This window comes from Protobothrops mucrosquamatus, unplaced genomic scaffold (assembly GCF_001527695.2).
Source record: "Protobothrops mucrosquamatus isolate PMUCROS unplaced genomic scaffold, P.Mucros_1.0 scaffold_4, whole genome shotgun sequence".
NCBI lineage: Eukaryota > Metazoa > Chordata > Lepidosauria > Squamata > Viperidae > Protobothrops > Protobothrops mucrosquamatus.
In genome coordinates, this window is record NW_015386080.1 from 1229870 (window position 1) to 1241692 (window position 11823).

The window sequence follows — 11823 nt, forward strand, 5'->3', positions numbered from 1 at the left end:
TAAGTGAGACAGTTCTTAAGTGAGTTTTGCTCCATTTTATGACTTTTCTTGCTGTTGTTAATTGAATCACTGCAATTGTTAAGTTAGTAACAAGGTTGTTAAGTTAGTAACAAGATTGTTAAGCCAATCTGGCTTCCCCATTGACTTTGCTTGTCAGAAGGTTTCAAAAGGTGATCACATGACCCCAAGACACCGCAATCGTCATAAATATGAATCAGTTGCCAAGCGTCTGAAATTTGATCACGTAACCCTGGAGATGCTGCAATGGTTATTAAGTCTGAAAAACAGTCATAAGTCACTTTTTTTCAGTGCCACTATAACTTTCAACAATCACTAAATGAATGGTTATAAGTCAAGGACTACCTGTAATTCTGTTTCTTCAGCTTCTTTCCAGAGGTATCTGTTCTTTTCAATTTTTGTTTTGTATGCATTTGTTCTTAAAGTTTGGTCCTCTGTAGCCAGAATTAGCCCGCCTGTTTTTTCAACTTTCCTGCTCTTAGCCATTCTCAGAACTTGTTATCTGATTTTTTTAAGTACTGGCCATGTAATACTTTTCCTTGCCATGTCCATTTTCAATTCTTCATTTGGTCTTTCACCTAGGCCAATTTGGGAGTCATTGGTATTCAGTAAGCCTTCGTAGTATATATACTACCTATGCTCCTTGGTAAATAGTCTGTCAACATCACTGCATGGAAAAAGGCATGATTCATTGTCATTATTTTTCTGGTCTTCCTGTCCATGACTTTTACTTCAGCTTGAGTCCAGTCCACTATTTCAGCTGTATACCTAGTTACTGGAATGCCCAAGTGTTAACCGACTTAATGGTATTTTCTCCACTGAGTTTGGACTTTAAGATCCGCTTCACTCTTCTGATGTATTCACTACTAAGTATCTTCCTGATTTCAGTGTGCTTGATGTTGCCAGTATTAATGGGGCCAAGTTAATTTCTCTTCATCCATAGGCATAGGGCATCATGATTCCTTCAGTTTTCACCGTTTCCCCTGCAAATGGTAAGGATGGCACATTTGTCCAGTCCAAATGCCATTACAGCATGTTGGCTGCATATTCAGATAGTGTTGAGGAGTGATTCTATTTTACAGTGTTTTTCATACAGCTTTTGATCATTCAAAAGGAAGTGGTATCACCTGGCAGATTTTTTTGATGCTTGATAGTCATGGCGTGATTTGTTCAGTATTATTGACAGATAAATCAATGCAATGACAAATAGTAGCAGTGGTTATGAATCTCTTTGACACTTTAGTAGTGATCTCTTCCCTTGATATTAACCTCTCCCAGTCTGTCACCAGCAACTGTCTTCCATTGTGCCATTGAACTTTGCACAAAGCTTCTGATGTTTCTACTGACTCCTGTTATTTCTTAGCACTTGATTATCCAGTCATGTGGCAGAAAGTTGAATGTAATCAATCCAAGCTACATTTAGGTTGATCCTTCTCTTAACAGTTTCAAAATCATCTTGTCAATTAGAAGTTGATCTTTTGCCCCCCTGCTGTTGCGGTAGTTTCCTTTCTGTTCAGGTGGAAAGAGCTTGTTTTCAATTAGATGCTGTTGGACTGTATCAGCTACCACATCTGTTAGCAATTTGAAAGTTGTTGGTAAGCAGGTAATTGCCTCGTAGTTGCCTGGTGCTGCCCTCTTTTTGGATATTTCATTATCATGTAGATTTTGTAAAATGTTAACCAGTGTTCAATTTCACCTCCTTGCAGTATGTTGTTTAAACTGCTTAGAGTAGGTATAGACAATTAAGATGATTCAACCAAAAGTCATGACATTCATCTTCACTTGGTGCTTATTAATTCTTGATCTTCCTTGCCTTCTTCACAATTTCTATTGTTTCTTTCATTTCAGCCTTTCTTCTTCTCCACATCCTTTATTAAAGCTGAATACTTACTGCATTTCTTTGGGTTGTCCCATAACTGCATGCATGCATGCATACATTAATAAATAAAAATATTTCTTGATTAGTATTCTTCGGTCTTTTTGTTCTTCAGCTTCTTCCATCTACTCTAGCTTACTTAAATCTAATTTTAGCATGCTGATCTTATTTTTTAATCTGATCTTCAATTCGGGTGATGCATTGTTTTGTTTTGTTTTGTTTTCTGTTCATTTTGCCTTCAAGATCTTCATTTATAAATTATAGCAGTGTGATACATCAATTAGTTTGCTTCTTGCAGTGAATTGGTGCTTATATTTGATATTGCAATATTGGCATCTTTTAATAGCTGTGCTGGTTGGTTTTTTTGTCAAAGTTTCAATATAGGCAACCTTATTCTGTTTCTGTGCTGTTCTAGATCACGGGTGTCAAGCTCACCGTGTCACGTGACATGTTGTGACGTATCGTGACTTTTTCCGCATTGCTGGAGCTGAGGTGGGCACGGCCTCAGCATGATGCAACCAGCCTACAGGCTGGCAGCTTGACACCCCTGTTCTAGATGCTCAGTTATTCTTTCAGTTTCAGTTCCTCTTGTTTTTAAATTAGAAGACTTCGTTCTTTCTGAGGATAAGGTTAAGAGGAGAGTGCTTGATTTGGGAATAAGAACAGTTAAATAGCAAGGCTGGCTTCATCTACAACAGGGGTGTCAAACTACCGGCCCGTGGGCCAGATGTGTCACGCAGAAGCCACATCCACCCCAGCTCTGGCAAGGGGAAAAGCTGCAATACGTCATGACATGTCACATGACATGGCGAGTTTGACACCCTACTCTACAATCAATTCCTCCTGTCTCTTGAGGTGTTTCTGGCAAGGATTCAGTTACTTTATCCTGGATATTCACAGAAGCCAACAGGAATTTATTAAGAATTAATCACACAAAACTACATAAAAAAGCCATCACTTTTTTTAGAGCATTGATAGTTAACTGATCAGTGTAATGCATCAAGCATAGTATACCTTGATTTCAGCAAAACAGAATTGCCTGAGAAATCCTAGTAAACACGATGTAAAATGTGGCCTGGACTAAGCCATTCTTAATGGAATACAGAACTTGTTAAACAATTGTATTCAGTATTATCTATCCAGGCTCCAGGACAAGCTGGACAAAGATGTCAAGTGATTTGGATTAGGATCCCATTATAGTTCTTGTACTCTTCCTTGTATTTATAAATGACTTGGATGAGCAGTAAGAAAATGATTATCAGATTTATGTATGATATAAAAATGGCTGGAGGGGGGAACACAGTGAATTCCTTAGAGGAAAGTATCAATATTCCATAGGATTTTGACAAACTCAAAGGACAGAAAACAGTAACATTAATTTCACTATTACAAGTGCGTTGTCTTTCATTTAGCTAGAAAAAAAATCAAAAGCATGAGGATAGGTTGGTAGAAGCTATAATTGACAGTTCATGCAATATCTGTGCGTCTTGGTGGATCACAAGCTGAACATGAGCCATCAATGCGATAGGGCTGTTTATATAACCCTACACAAAATACAATCCCAGGTTAAACAAAATCAGTATCAAAATCAAGGGAAGTCATTGTTCTTCTCTATTTCTGCATTGTTCAGACCACATCTAGAATACTTTGGGAAACAGAATTTTAGGAAGGACTTACATAAACTGGAACATATTCATGGGAAAACAACTATGATAAAGCTTTGGAATTAAAAAAAAACTTTTGATATGTTGTGTTAATTTGCAGACAGCATAGTGATTATATAATTGTAGGGTCAACAGGTTGGGGTTAATCAGTTAATCAAAATATATATAGTGGCTGCAGGTCAGTGTAAATACCTGATGACTGTGGATATTTTGGCAAGGGTTTGGGGGCATGGTTTGCTATTGTTCTTTTTTAGTGCTGAGAGAGAGACTGGCCCAAGGTCACCCTATTGGCTTTGTGCCTAAGGTGGGACTAGCACCACTTAACCACTACTACACCAAAAATCGCTATCAATAAAATAATTATTTAACATTTAATAAATATCAGTAAAATGCAGCTATTTAAAAATCAGGCCAATTGAACTCAAGGACATACTTCTCAATATTATTTTTATTTTTGTTACATTAACATGGGTTCATGTGGCAAAACCATAAAAGACACAAAGATGTTTTTAAAATAACCTGGAGCAGTTTGGTGCTCAACCTCCTTCCTTTTTCAATAAAAAATTAATCCACTGATCCCAATAAAATGAGAACCTAATTAAAATTACTAAAGCCTAGCTTGTGAAGTGTTGCTAACTGCCCATAGTTACGATTTTAAAAGTATTCACTTGCAAATTATTTTCAGTGCAGTTCGAGCTTGCTAACACCTAAGCAGGATCACACTTGATTAGTACTTGGAAAGGGGGTTAATTAGTACAGGTTGGGGTTAATCAGTTAATCAAAATATATAGTGGCTTCAGGTCAGTGTAAATACCTGATGACTGTGGATATTTTGGCAAGGGTTTGGGGGCATGGTTTGCTATTGTTCTTTTTTAGTGCTGAGAGAGAGACTGGAAATACTCGGGGGAAAATACTCGGACTGCAGGCTACCTTGGTAAATCAAGAGACAAAAACGGAAGACGAGGCACGCATTTTGTAACAGAAAGCAGAAATTACATGAAAGCATACAGGCTTGGGTAATGCGGTTATTATCGGTTTAATATTACTCTATAACAGGGGTAGGCAACCTTGGTTCTTTTATGACTCGTGGACTTCAACTCCCAGAATTCCTGAGCCAGCTGTGCTGCTGGGAGTTGAAGTCCACGAGTCATAAAAGAGCCAAGGTTGCCTACCCCTGCTCTATAATAGAATACTTTTAATAGAAATCCCAACTAGTCCGATAAGCTGCACAATTCAATAGTCTTGTGAGTTACTTTGGCCAAAGGTTTTATATATGTGCTTTTCCTTCAAATGTAGTCAGATGACAAAGGTTAAGGCAGCTTTCTTATTGCGTCATGAATTTACAGGCATGATGATACACTCTAAATATAAATAGTGCGGTGTATATATATATAGTGCGGTGTATGTATGTATATATATATATACACACACCGCACTATATATATATACACCGCACTATTTATATTTAGAGTGTATCATCATGCCTGTAAATTCTTGACGCAATAAGAAAGCTGCCTTAACCTTTGTCATCTGTCTACATTTGAAGGAAAAGGTTTTTACCTCCCCCCCCCCCCCGTATAGAAAATGGCAGCGCCCACTTTCCTTTCCCTGGGAACTGAACGAAGAGACGTAATCGCACTTCCGGTTTCTTAGGGTTACGTTTGAACTTTAACCTCCCCCGCCACCGCCTTCTTTCTCTTCCGGTGCAAGCGCCCTCTTAAGGTTCGTTCTTCTCGTTTTGGGGGGGAGGGAGTTGATTTTAATCTGTTTCCATCCGTTGCATAGAAAAATTGGGTGAGCTCAAAGGTTTGCTGCGAGGCGGCTGGGAGTCTGGTGCGAAGAATGAAGGGTGTATGGTCGCGGTAAATGTTAAAATAGGAGAGAAGGAGGCCGTGATGCGATCGCAGGAAGGAGGCCGCCCAGCCTGGCCTTGGAGGAATAAGGCTTCGAATCCTGCCCGTAGTTGTTACAAGAGGTCTTGAGTTTCCACTGGCTCAGCTACGCTGCTGTTTTAAGGGGCATAGATAGCATTTAGCAGTTTGTTTCCTAGCTTCCGTGGTTGCTCGCTCATCTGTAGTGTTTTTTTTTTCTGCAGTACATTTAAACCAGTGTTTCTCAACCTTGACCATTTTAAGGCATGTGGACTTCAACTCCCAGAATTCCACAGCCAGCAATGCTGGCTGTGGAATTCTGGGAGTTGAAGTCCACATGCCTTAAAATTGTCAAGGTTGAGAAACACTGATTTAAACATAGGATTGTGACATGATGCAAAAATATTCGCCACCTGCCCAGAAATATTCTCCCAGAACCAACTTTGTTAGGGACATTTTTGGGGACGGGGAGAGGGGAAATGTTTCTGCATCAGTTTTTTTTTCCCCATTTGAGACTACCCTGTGTGTTAGTGATTGCTCATGAGCTCATGCTCATCTCTCCATGAAATATCCAGGGAGGACTGTTTGGGGGAAAGTAGTATAAACCATTGGTTTGTATTAGCAGAAAGTGGGTGTAAATCTTTGCTTTTTGTGTAAGCGCAAAATTTTTAAGAGTAGAGAGAGCATCGGCATTTTTAGCAACATGTCAAATGTGACAGACATGCTTAATAGTATTTTCTGTCCACAAGAATGTTTTTAAATGTTATTTGTGCTTAATGCTAACAGCGTGACCGTTGTAATCAAGTGTGTAAAGTAGCATTAGATGTGATGAATTATAACTCTTAGATTTCCCACACTGTAATACCCAGAGATTATGGATATGTAGTCCAGGCCACTGGGAGATTGGATATGGCTGATATATGGTTAAATCTAAATAGTTCTAGTCCAAGAATGACCTTTCTCACATTCCATTCACTTTCCCTTGTTTTAGGCATTGAAAATGGTCCAACGTTTGACATACCGGCGTAGGCTGTCCTACAATACAGCCTCTAACAAGACCAGACTGTAAGTCCAATCTAGAATTCTTGGCTATTTTCTGATTGAATGTCTTTTGTTTGAGTTTGTGACCATACTATTTGTTATCTGGTTCATACAGGTCCAGGACACCTGGTAATAGGATTGTTTATCTTTATACTAAGAAAGTTGGCAAGGCACCAAAGTCTGCATGTGGTGTGTGCCCAGGAAGACTTCGTGGTGTAAGTCTTTTTTTATTAAGTAGTTTTATACAAAGACCAAGCTGCAGGACACAAGACAATTTATATGAGGAAATCATTTTCTATTTGTATTTAAGTAGCTATAATATGACTTTAAATTTAGTAGCAGTTTTAACTTTCAGAAAAAACAATGCTAGACAATAACATGATCGTTGAGGAGCTAAAAATATTTTGCTTGCTAGAATTTCCTCTTTTTAAGGCAGCACGTTTTCATTTTTTCTATTCTCCCAAGCTCTTTAAAAGTTCTTTAGAAGAGAACATTAACTTTTGAAGTGATGTGGTAAATGCAGTGGTATATTCCAACTGGGCAGGTACCTATTGTTCTTAAGAATTTGCTTATTCTTAATCAGATTGTATATGGCCAGCTATCTCATCAAAGGTGAATGTGAGTGGCATACAATAATCCAATAAAGTAAGAAATATATAAAAACAAATATAAAAATATTAAAAAGAACCCAAAATCAAAGTATTACTGAAATTAAAACATACAAACCCTAGGCAGGGAAGAAAGTGAGTATATATATCTCAGTAGAGGAGCTATCCAAATATGTCTCTGGTTCCTGGGACTCCCAGCCCTGGTAACAATCAGCTCTTTAGGGATCTAGGGAATATCATGAGGGGTGGATCCAACCTAACTTCTGGTGTGGTGGAAGAGAGAATGTACCAGAGAAGGCCCACCTTCTGGTACCTACGAAATATAAATCCCTGTATGTCTTCTCTGTCTGATGAAATTGGACAGGATGATGTTGTCATTTCATATGAATGAAACTCTGATATTTGAAATAATTTCAGGAAGTGTGGGTTCATTTGTTGCAAGGATATTGTTAAGAGCCAAATCCAAATTTTGACAAACTTAATAGCAATTTAATGAAATAGGTAGCACAATAATGTCATGCCTAGCTAAAGTCTCCATTTCAGTGGATCTATTCTGAATATACTTTTTAGTATTAAACAATACAGTCTTTGAAATTAAAACAAACTTATTTATAGTACTTATTCATAAATGTTTTGTCATATTGTGAATGGATGATTTAAATAAGCACAAAAGTTATATGGCCTACATTCTTTTTTATTTGATAAATTTCAGCTTATATAAAGTTGGGTGAATTACAGAAAGATGTATTTTATTTTCTACAGGTCCGCGCTGTTCGACCAAAAGTTCTTATGAGACTTTCCAAAACAAAGAAACACGTTAGTAGAGCCTATGGAGGTTCGATGTGTGCTAAATGTGTTCGTGACAGGTAAATAATATTTTAAGTATAATTTTGCTGAAATTCATATGTTCATTTGAATGTATCCTAATTACATATATACTATAGTTTGTTCTCTGTCAGTAAGTGATTCACAAAACTTATAATTTAGAATAGTTACCTACTTTAGAATATTTTTAAGGCATGTTGATGTACAAGTTGTTAATTGCAATGTTCAAAGTAACCTAGAGAGCTGTATCCATCTACCTTGTTTTATTTTACCAGTTCATTAACAGTTGGTATATCTTGCAACTGTAAGGAGCTTTACTGATCCATTGGAAAAAGAAAAAGACTGTCTGCATATATTTGTAACTTAACAAAATTAAAATTAGAAAAAGAACTACTGTTTCTTCCTACTTCTCCATAAAGGCTTTATTTTAACATGACATGTAGATTGGATCTACTAACAAATACCAGCTTTTCAACTGATGCCTGTTATGATTGTGATATGCTGAATTATAACAATGCTTTACTTTTTTTTTAGAATCAAGCGAGCATTCCTTATTGAGGAACAGAAGATTGTTGTCAAAGTACTGAAGGCACAAGCACAGAGTCAAAAATCAAAGTGATTATTTCTATTGTCGCTCAATAAATGAAGATTTAAATAATCTACATGGTGATTTTTCCTGAGTATTAAAACTATTGGGAAGAGCAAAGATATCCTAAAATAAGGTCCTTTTGCATTCATTTTTGGTAGCACTGCTTCCAATTTACAGTTAATCTGCAAAACTTTTTTCTTTTTGTTTTGGGCTAATAATAGCACTTACAGCATCAAAATGATTTACAATTAATAATCAGACATGAAAGAGATAACTGGTGTACAAAAATAACTAACCTGTCAAAAGGAATCAGGCATAGAAAATATAGGTGATGGAAAGCCTGAGTATCAATAATGGTACCTGTGTATGTTTAAGGTGAATGGTATATAAAGTTAAAAGTATTCAGAATGCTGTACTGATAACTAGGAAAATAATCACTTCTAAAAGGCAATTGTCTAGTTAAATAATTAGAACTGAGTAATGTGGGAAGAAAAAAAATCTTAGAAATCATCATATTTACTTGCTATTAGGAAGTACAGGTAGTTGTTAAGTGAATCTCATTTCCCCATTGATTTGCTTGTCAGAAGGTCGCAACATGTGATCACATGACCCTGGGACACTACAACCGTCATAAATATGAATCAGTTGCCAAGCATCCGAATTTTGATTATGGGGATGCTGTGATGGTTGTGTGAAAAACAGTCTTAACTCACTTTTTTCAGTGCTGTTGTAACGTTGAACGGCCATTAAATGAACTGTTGTAAGGACTACCTGTATATATGAATAGGTTTATCAGATAGTTGGATCCAATACTGAATTAAGTATCTTAAGTGTAGTGTCTATTTTCCCCACAATAATCTTGTGGATGGTGGGTAGACAAGGACTGGTACCAAATCACCCAGTAAATGCTATAATTGATGGTGTCCTTCATGGCAGCCCAGCAAAACCCCTGAGCAGTGTTAAGTATAACTAATTACCTAAAATAAATATTCAGAGCGTGACTTGTTGGGATGCCTTTCCAAGTATTCATTAAATGTAGAATTCTTTGCTGAAGGAAAGTGAATTAGAATCTTTTAGAATATAAAGAATATATTGTGGAATGAGCACTAATAAGTGTTAGATCAATGCTTTTCAAACATTTGACAGATTGTACCGCTTTTAGGATATGGCAATATTCGAGTACCACCAGCTGCCTAGCAAGGTGTCAAAAACTTGATGACCAAAACAAGGGGAAAAAGTGATAAAGTACAGGTAGTCCTCGATTTACAACATTCACTTAGTAACTGAAGTTACAACAGCACTGAAAAAAGTGACTTATGGTCATTTTTCACACTTATGACCATTGCAGCATCCCTAGGATAATGTGATTTACATTCGGCAACTGATTCATATTTCTGATGGTCACAGTGTCCCAGGATCATGTGATCCCCTTTTGCCAGCTTCTGACAAGCAAAGTCAATTGGGAAACCAGATTCACTTAAGAACTGCATTACTAATTTAACAACTGCAGTGATTCACTTAACAAATGTGGCAAAAAGTCATAAAATGAGAGAAAACTCATTTAACAAATTTCTCATTTAGCAACATAATTTTTGGGCTCAATTGTTGTATATTGAGGACTATCTGTACACCCATTTATCCCACTTTTAATGGGAAACTTGTACCTGTTTGTACTGCATTAATCTTTGCACTGTTCTATCCCCTTCTCTCCTGGTTGACTCAAAGAAGCCTCTCTGTCTCTCTTACTCTGTCCCCTTATCTTTCCCCGTATTTTTTTCTCGCCCTTTCCCTCCAAAACCACCTCCTTTTACATCCTCTCTTCTCCCCCTCCTCTTCGATATTGCTGAGCTGACTCCTTTCCCCAAGGCTGCGTGCTGCTTCCGGAAGCGCCAATCAGCTGGAGCCCCGTGCTGATCCTGGGCGCTCAGCAGAGTCCCAGCAACACTGCAGCTCCAGCTGATTCTCTCACAGGCCTGTGCAGCATGGCTGCCGCTCCAGCTCATCCCTCCGCTATACTTTTACACTTTTTTTACAGAGGTTTTCAACCCATTGTATGCATACCACCTGCCAGGTGCCGAAAAGCACTGTGTTAGATAACTCTTCAAATTTTAGATAAATAAAAATCCTGTCAGATAAAATCATCTTTTCGTCTAACCCAGTCTCCTGATTCTCGGATGCCTTGGAGAAAATCACAAGTTGTGATATACAATAGTATTTGATAAATCTATTTTTGTTCCTCCTGTACAAAATCCACATAGTTCTCATTGCAGTTTGTACAGATGTTATATGCTTCTTTAGCATGATCCCAACTAGTGTACGACTATAGGGAGTAGAAACATTTTAAAAAATTAAAATGAGATTCAAAAGTTTATTAACTATGAAGTTAGAATAATCTGTTCTGCTTTTTAAAAATGGGAAATTAATACCTTTCAAAACTTCATCTTGATTATATATTCCATATGCCTTGAGATAAATTCCTGCAATGATGTATCAGGTGCATTTGACAATGCATCTAAAATTGGCAAAAGGATTTGAATGAAATCTACAAAGAGCAATGCTGACCATTTCTATGATCTTCAATTACTGATTCTAATTTTGTTTGATTTTCTGAAGAGCAGCCTAAATTTTCATTATTTTTGATGTGTGGACTTGTCAAACTGAGAAAGTGGTATAATATTAAGGAATTTGTTTTCCTGAATCAGGGCTAAGTGTTTAACTTAGGGATATTTAAGCAACCACCCTCAACATTGTAGCCTTGAAATATTTTGAACTACGTTTCTCAGCATTCTTGACAATTGGCTTTGTTGATTCAAGTTTATGGGAATTCTCCAAACATCTGAAGAAAGCTGCATTGGAAAAACATGTTTCCAATCCAACACTGCCATTTCTATATTTCAGAGGGAATGAATAGCACACATACCTTTGATAGCTTTAGTTTGTGAACTGAATTTTTTCTTACCTGGTCTAAACTATGTTTGCATAAGAAGGACAGACTAATATACTGAAGACCAAACATATACATACAGTAGAACAGCTGGGATTATAGCATTGTATCCATTTATTTATTTATTTATTTATTTATTTATTTATTTTTCATAATTTATATGCCGCCCTTCTCCCCACGGGACTCAAGGCGGCTCACAGCATATTAAAATAACACAACATAAACAACACAACACAACATTTCCCCTATAAAAGCCAATTAAAACCAAATATTTATAGTCTGTGACATTATTAAAATCATTAAAAATTATCCCTATTTAAAATTCACCCTAGGTCAGTCCCGCTTGCTGAAAAAGCCATGTCTTGAGGGCGCGGCGGAAGGTTAGGA

General features: G+C 37.1%; 1 protein-coding gene across 1 annotated transcript; it reads left to right on the forward strand.

The window, feature by feature from the left end:
- Positions 1–5200: 5200 nt before the first annotated feature.
- On the forward strand, positions 5201–8564 carry RPL34 (ribosomal protein L34). Its single transcript, XM_015811657.1, has 5 exons — positions 5201–5280; positions 6421–6494; positions 6586–6685; positions 7841–7944; positions 8438–8564. The coding sequence occupies exons 2-5, from the start codon at positions 6430–6432 to the stop codon at positions 8520–8522; spliced, it is 354 nt and encodes a 117-aa protein (XP_015667143.1). The 5' UTR covers positions 5201–5280; positions 6421–6429; the 3' UTR covers positions 8523–8564.
- Positions 8565–11823: the final 3259 nt, after the last annotated feature.

Bases quoted from the DNA above. Each gene is read 5' to 3' on its own strand.
- RPL34 (XM_015811657.1), top strand. From the start codon at position 6,430: ATGGTCCAACGTTTGACATACCGGCGTAGGCTGTCCTACAATACAGCC. The intron at 6,495-6,585 runs GTAAGTCCAATC...TGGTTCATACAG, and splicing joins GCCTCTAACAAGACCAGACT to GTCCAGGACACCTGGTAATA. The intron at 7,945-8,437 runs GTAAATAATATT...CTTTTTTTTTAG, and splicing joins GCTAAATGTGTTCGTGACAG to AATCAAGCGAGCATTCCTTA.